General features: G+C 41.4%; 1 protein-coding gene across 1 annotated transcript; it reads right to left on the bottom strand.

The window, feature by feature from the left end:
- Nucleotides 1-6646: 6646 nt before the first annotated feature.
- Nucleotides 6647-7639, bottom strand: LOC134496829 (vomeronasal type-2 receptor 26-like). Its single transcript, XM_063302541.1, has one exon. The coding sequence runs from the start codon at nt 7637-7639 to the stop codon at nt 6647-6649; it is 993 nt and encodes a 330-aa protein (XP_063158611.1).
- Between the last annotated feature and the right edge of the window lie 342 nt (nt 7640-7981).

Genomic DNA, 7981 nt, shown 5'->3' with positions numbered 1-7981 from the left:
TCCAGGAGTACATCAGTAAGATGGCACCCAAAGATGAGCTGCTGAGAGAATGCCTGAGGTAGCAGCAGACATGGAAGGAAGATCAAGCAGAGGAATTGCCATGGCAAGACAAGACCCTGCATGGGATGTACCATCAACAGTTAGCTGAGGTGGCTGGCCTTGGGAAATCCTACCAGTGGCTGGAAAGGGCTGGACTAAAAGACAGCACTGAGGCACTGATCATAGCAGCACAAGAACTGGCACTAAGCACCAGATCCACAGAAGCAGGGGTCTACCACACTAGACAGGACCCGAGGTGCAGACTGTGCAGAGATGCCTCAGAGACAGTCCAGCACAGAGTGGCAGGGTGTAAGATGCAGGCAGGAACAGCATACACTGAATGGTACAACCAAGCAGCTGGCATTGTATACAGGAACATCTGCACAGTGTATGGGCTAAACCCTTCCAAGTTTAGATGGGAGATTCCACAGAAGGTTGTGGAGAATGACAGGGCTAAGATCCTGTGGGACTTCCAGATCCAGATAGACAGGCAGGTACTGGCCAATCAACTGGACATCATGGTAATAGACAAGGATCAGAAGACAGTGGTGGTGATAGATGTAGTGGTGCCAAGTGACAGCAAATCAGGAAGAAGGAATATGAGAAGCTAGAGAAGTACCAAAGCCTGAAGGAAGAACTAGAGAGGATGTGGAAAGTGAAGGCCAAAGTGGTCCCAGTGGTGGTAGGGGCACTCAGGGCTGTGACCCCCAAGCTGGGAGAGGGGCTCCAACAATCCCAGGAACAACATCAGAGTTCTCTGTCCAGAAGAGTGCAGTGATAGGAACAGCTAAGATACTGCACAGAAACCTCAAACTCCTAGGCCTCTGGTCGAGGACCTGAGGTTGAGGAAGACGCATACTGCCTATAGGGGTCAGAAGGGACTATTCATTTAGAATTATGCTCCTCAGTTACTAGAAATAATTATGCTTGCCCTTATTTCTGAATCTACTTCCTCATTTAAATGCTGTGAAAGGCCCCCTCAGAAAGTCATGTTCAAAATGCATAGCTTCACTAAATGCAACAGCAAAAGGGTAAGTGCAACATCTGAACCAGCATTACCTACCTCTTGCCTTGATCCTATCAGCTTTCTCTGAAGTTATTATGAACATCATTCAAAGGAGAAAGATATACTTACACCGATGGTTTGAATGGGTCTGGCTCTTTGAAGAAATTCTGTAAGTCTACACCTATATATAGAACAGAAACAAATCCCCCAAATATGAAACCATCTCTGAAGTTAGGATATTTCCATAAGCGAATGAAAGGCTGATGGCACATGGATTTCAAATTCTCACTGACATTCTCAGGAGGGAAGCAGTAGAGCAAGAGAGTTTGAAAGGCCAGCATTCTCGAAGAAACACCCCATCTGTTCAGGTATGGGGGCAACATAAAAACAGCTGTGATCACTGCAAGAAACATTCCTCTTGGCCAGACCTAATGGGAAATCTCCATGCAAAATGATGAAGGTGGAGAGAATAAAGGTAAAAGGATGACTTTATATAAAGTCTCAGTTGCAACCCTTCCCTTTATAGAGCTAACTTCTGAGATTTCAGTGGCAGAAGGGGAATTGGGAGGGCTCTTCACAAAGTGCCACACCGAAGCAACTACAGTTTCAGTGTTGATTTGCTGTTCTTTCTTTCCCCAGAAGTCTTTCTGTACTGTGGATACTTCCAAAGAAACACAACTGGAACATAGTAATTGAGATAATTATAAGGCAAATAATAACCTCCCTCAAAGTCCCTGAAGATCTAGAGAAAGGATCTTTAAGTGATGTATACGTGGTTGCATCAGGTTTTTAATAATAATAAAGTTGTATGTTGCATTATGGAATCAGTCCAACTTTCTCAGCTGATGTTACTACCAACTTCCAACCTCCTGTTTGAAACTATTCCTGTTCCTCATTTCATGACTCTCTGGTGGATTATCTCTGACACTCCCTTGGGCATTTCACGCTAGTCTCTCCTAGGTGGACAATTGTCCAACTCAACTAATCCCCAAGACAATCCTCCACTGTACAGCTGAACATGTTGCAAATGCTCTGTAGGTATGAAAGTTCCCTCCCTGCAGATTTCATGCTGTGTGTTTTGACACTTGGGAGACAGGGGTGTCAAATACATTCCAGGTGGTTAGGCAATCTGAAATTCCTGGCCTTCACATATTAATGTTTCTGCCAATATCTGGAGCAATTCATACTGTTTAATCAGTATAGAATCATAAAAGTTGGAGAATGATTTCATCAAGTCCAGGGGTGGAGAATATGGGGGAATACAATTTACTACACTTGATGCAGGTTTTCTACCAAATGTTAGCGACACAGCATCTCCTTGAAATTCAAGGGGGAAGCTGCTGTTTTGTTTTTGACCATTTGGGGAGAGCTCTTGATTCAATCTTTGAAGTGGCGTTGCAAAATAATTAGCCATTTTTGGGTGTCAGCCCACTTTTCCATTCTTTCAAGGTCAGATTGAAGGGTTATCCCTCTTTTCCCATTGGTTTCCTCTTTCTCCCTGTTTTAAGGATCCTCATCTCCCCCTAAGGAGTCCTATTTCTTTTGCATCTTCATTGACTTCAGAAGTTCCAGAGGACCAGTCCAAAACAGCAGTTCAATACCCTTCTCCCAATCCTCCTTTTAAGGTGACATGAAATCAGGAAGAGCACTGTTCCAAGCATAATCTTTTATCTTTTATCTTTTATCTCCAATAACCTCCTTGACCCTGAATTTACACTACAGGCATTCTGAGAAAAAAATGATAGGGGAGGTGGGGTAGTTCTTTTTGTCCAAATGAACCTCAAAATCAAACATCAAAAATAGATGAGATGAAAATCCTGGGTCCATATTCCTTTCCACTAATATGTGACTCATTGGCTTTCAGTGCAATTACAAAGAGGGACCTACTGAATCTGGCTGGAATGTGAATATCTGAAGAGTCAGCTAATAGATTTACTTTCTTTACAAGAGGAACTTTGATATTGTTGTGTCTTCTAGACTTTAATAAGGAATGGGAACCCAATAAACTAGCAGTAGAGGTCAGATTGGAGAAGATCTTCATAGCCATCACAGACTCTCCCATTGGTACATAGCTAGATGGGGATAAAGGATGCTGAAACATTGTATAAGATCAACCTGATAGACATAATCAGCCTATTAAACATATATATGATAAGTCTGTTGTTGGCCTTGAAAATGGGACTCTGCTGATGCCGAATGAATGTCCACATCACCCAAACTATGACCACAGAAAGCAATAGAGTCAAAGAGATGAGTTCTACACCCAGAGGCAACGTATGCAATAGGAAGCTGATTTCATTGGTAATATTCTGGCTCTGGTTCTTGGTTGGATGCTAATCTTTTGGGCAGACTCACATTGTTCTGCATCTAAAAGTCATGAGAAATGTCTCAATATTTATTGCAAAAGATGAATGATCATATCTATGATTGGTTATGTACAAAAATCCCATTGCAGAACATTCCATTTTATTCAGGAATGCACCTCGTCAGCCATTCTGGGGATGTCCTGGTTGTTTTCTAGAAGCAAATTTTCTGAATCAAGAAGTGTTTCATAATGTTCCAGATGTGGACCAGCAGAATGGGAGGTTTTACACATCCCTAGCTTAATCAGTGAATGCTAGATGGAAAAGGTTCACCTTTACCTGATGTTATTTGTCATCTCTTGATCATAAAAACAGACTTCCTTATCTATGATCATGGTAGGCAAATAATCACAGGTTATTCCTTCATTTATTGGTTTGGGCTGAAATAATCTCTGGAGCACCCTGAATCCACTTCTGGTAACACCTGCCAAAAGATTATGCTGTATGAAGGGAGGCACATCTCAACACAGTTAGCGTTGAGTATCACCTAGTGATAGCCCCCCTCCCAAAAAGCATTTAGTTGTACTAGAAAGGATCCAGAAAATATAGTATTGGCAAATGTCCACTTCTGGACATCCATAAGTTTGTACAGGCTTGGAACAAATTAGCAGAAATAAAGAATCAGTCTTTTGAACGAGGGTTTGTAATAGTGTCTTCCCAATCTCAGGGTGTTATTTTGCTGTATTATTATTACCACTACTACTACTATATTGTTATCCTACTCTTCCTTAGGAGCTTAATAATCTTCCATAGTTCCCTTGTACGCATTTTCCCAAGAATATCACGTCTGAGAGGTAGGCCAGGAAGAGACAGGCTGGCCCAAAGTCACCTCATGAGCCACCATGACTGAGGGTGGACTTCATCTTCAGTCTTCCCTCTCCTGGTACAGTAGTGTCAACACTACTTGACACTCATCATCCTATCTTTGGATAGCAGTAAACTGTATTGCTATGTAATTGATTCTCTTTTTTTGCATCTTTCTCCTGCCTCTCTTACTTCTTTCTCTGTCATTCTAGCTTCCGATTTTTCCTCCCAAGTAAAAGGTGCCAAAGCCTGAGAGATTCTACCTTTCTTGATGCAACCAATATATGGTGTGTCAATAAGGGAAAACTGCGTGTCCATAAGGGAAAACTGCATGTCAGTAAGGGAAAACTCTATCCATTCACCAGCACAGCTCAGGATGACTGAAGATGAAGCATCACCTTAGGTATTTATGGCTGGGGATGAGATGAAGGCAGTGTCAGGGGACACAGCAGAAAGAATGCAGCCATGGTTAAGTGCACTAAAATGGATCTGTCCAAACAGTAGGGTCAAAAGGATTCTCATTTTTAGTTCCTGAGTCACTGGTCCATTTCTTCCAATAATATATAAACTGATTAGGATTGATCTCCAGGATTTCAAGTCAGTTCCTTTCCAGGCCTTCTATGAAGATACCCAGCCTGGGGTTTTCTGCCTGCTAAGCTTGCATATGATGATAAAGTTATCAATCTCCCACCCAGGAATCTGCCTGGTTCCTTAGTTCTACAGGAAAGGTTTTTTTGAATCTCCCCCAATGCTAGAAGCTTCCTTGTCATGTTATGCAGGAAGGGGTCTTCTCCTGGGCCAACCTTGGGCTATGAAAACACTCCTGAAGGGAAGTATTTCCCCTACACAATTATTTCAGGAACATGACAAAACTCATCCCCTTCCCCATGCATTTAATTCTTAAACTAATTTAATCATTTTGAATTTTGATTTGCAGTGTATAGATTTATTCTATTAAATGTTTCTATGAGAAGAAGTGTACACTAAGAAATCAATCACAATGTAAGAAAGTAGTTAAAATAATTATGTAATTAATTGAGTTAAAATCTGTATATGAGCTAAGCTATGGCTTAGCCTAGAAAGAATTCTTGCCTTTTTTTGATTCAAATGACAACTATGGTACAGAGAAAAGATTATTGAGCAAGACTCACTACCTTCTATTTTTTGAAAAGGTAGAGTCTTCTTTGAGTTACGTGACTTCACAGCAACATCTGAGAACTGTTTTGATGCACATGAGACCCAAGGAAGCATTCTTCACTATACAGTATTTAGGAGCACCTGTCTCAATAGTTCTGCCACTAGGACTCCATCAGAGTCCTCCAGTTAGGCCAAAAATAAGCAAATAAAACTGCTACGCCGTTGAGATAGGCAAGATCACACCCTCAGGAGACTCCCATCAAATCATCTCATATTATGAAGGATATTAGTGCACCTGCTTCAGTGTTTAATGACATTCAAAATAAGCCTAAGAAATTGACAGAGGAAAGATTTCATCTCAGATCTTTCTCTGTCATTGCACTGATATGTGTGCGTGTGTTTGTGTGTGTGTGTGTGTGAGAGAGAGAGATTCCTTTACTTAGAAATTCTTTATTTATCTTCAACATTGCATTACATTCATTCTGCTAACTAAAACTGAAACATAATTCAAGAAAAAGAGAAGGTTGAGAGAGGACACGATATCTGTTTGAAGAGATCTGAAGGGCAGTCACTTAGTAGAGGGTTCAGACTGATTGTCATTTGCTTCAGAGAGTAAAAGTAGAATGGATGGGATGAACCTTTAAAGATGTAGTTACAAAGGAGAGACGAGGAAGAACCTCTTGACAATTAAGACTGTCAGTCAGCAGGACAGGTTATAGAGGGTTGTAAATTGGTTAAATGAGTGTGATTATGAGCAGACCTAGTTGAAACCTAAGAACATCTATTCCAACAAAGTGGTTCCAGAATCTATACAAGCTAGTGAATTTCTCATCAGTGCTTGATCTCTCCAGTTACCAAAAAAGCTCAAAGTGCAACCATAATACTCCATAAAACCATGACAGTATCAATGTTTACAAATGTTTAAATGTTATCAAATAAATGTTGGTGGGGAACTTCTAGAAAAAAATATGAAGTCTTAATTCTGAGGTTTCCCTCTCAAGGAAACTGCACAGACATGTATGTAATGGAATATTGACTTCAACAATAATCAGAGAAGCAATTGAATGGAATCCTTTCCATGAGGTTTAATCACCAGCAGGGGCAGGCAGCTTTCGAAAATGTTAAGGTAGCTGTCGTGACTGGGAAATCTAAACCCTACCCCTTCCTTACATGCATCACAAATGCCAAGCACACAAAAAGGGGAACAGGTCGATTGCATGTTATGGCTGTCATGTTGAATTTGGGGGGTCTCATTCTGTGGATGCTTATGGTCATGACGAAATGCTGGATTTGAGCACTACAATCCCTTCTTAGTCAGATGTTCTTTTGTGTTCAGATGTGGGTTCAAGAGGATGATGTAGCACTTGGGAAGAAAGATGCAGCCCAGGAGACCTGCAGTCGAGGCCAAGATGGAGAAGATCTCCACAGCCACCATGTATTTCCCTTTGGTGCTCAGATAGGCTGGAATGAAGGACACCCAAATGCTACAAAACACAAGCATGCTGAAGGTGATCAGCTTGGCTTCATTGAATGTATCAGGTAATTTTCTGGCAAAGAAAGCCGCAGTGAAACTGATGGTGGCCAGCAGCCCCAAGTAGCCCAGGACAACATAGAACATGGAATCTGAGCCCTCGTTACATCGCACAATGATCTCATCAGTCTTGGAGTGCCTGTCCAACTCTGGGAAGGGAGGAGATGTGACCACCCATACTACACAAAAAAACATTTGAATGAAGGAGCACAGGACTATGATGGATCCTGCCAGTCTTTTCCCTACCCACTTCCTCATCTGGTTTCCTGGCTTAGTGGCCAGGAAAGCCAGAACTACCGTGATGGTTTTGGCCAAGACACAGGAAACAGAGATGGAGAAAATGGTACTAAAGATGGTTTGCCTGAGAAGATAAGTCACTTCCCCAGGCCACCCAAAAAACAATAGGGAGCACAGAAAGCAGAGGAAGAGAGAGGAGAGAAGGATGCATGTGATGTTCCTGTTGTTGGCTTTGACAATGGGGGTGTCCCAGTGAAGAATGAAAGTCGCTGCCGCAAATATGAGGGTTGCTGAAAAGAAAAGACTCAGGGAAGTCAGAGTGACTCCCAAGGGTTCACTGAAGGATAAATAGCTGAAATGTTTGGGAAGACACTGGTCTTTTTCTGCATTTGAGTAGTGATCTTCTGGGCATCTTTCACACTGGTCTGCATCTGAAATAAAGGAATATGGTCTTGTCATTTCCAAATGTACAGAACATTTCACAGAGCTAACAGAGGAATCACTACTGGTGACACCATTCATGTACCCCATTCCACTTACACAGTGATGCTTTCTAAATCTTTAACAAAATATTTGGTGTTGTGCAAAAGTATTCTTTTGAATTTCCATAATATTAGCAGATTATTTTCCCCTTTTTGTTTCTTGAAAGGAACTGCACCTTTCAACACAGTGGAGATCATATTAGAATGGATATACTTGTTTAAGTATTTATGGTAAATAACCACCCTTTAAAAAAAAACCCTACTGCATCTTACTACCATTTCCATTTCAGATTGGACTGGAGTAAATCCTTTCTCCTAGGTACTCTACCAACTTTGAAATGAATGAAAAAAGATAAGCTTGAAAGTCCTGAAAGTTCCCACT

Source organism: Candoia aspera, chromosome 4 (assembly GCF_035149785.1).
Source record: "Candoia aspera isolate rCanAsp1 chromosome 4, rCanAsp1.hap2, whole genome shotgun sequence".
NCBI classification, from domain to species: Eukaryota; Metazoa; Chordata; class Lepidosauria; order Squamata; family Boidae; genus Candoia; species Candoia aspera.
This window is presented reverse-complemented; position numbering and strand designations above follow the sequence as displayed.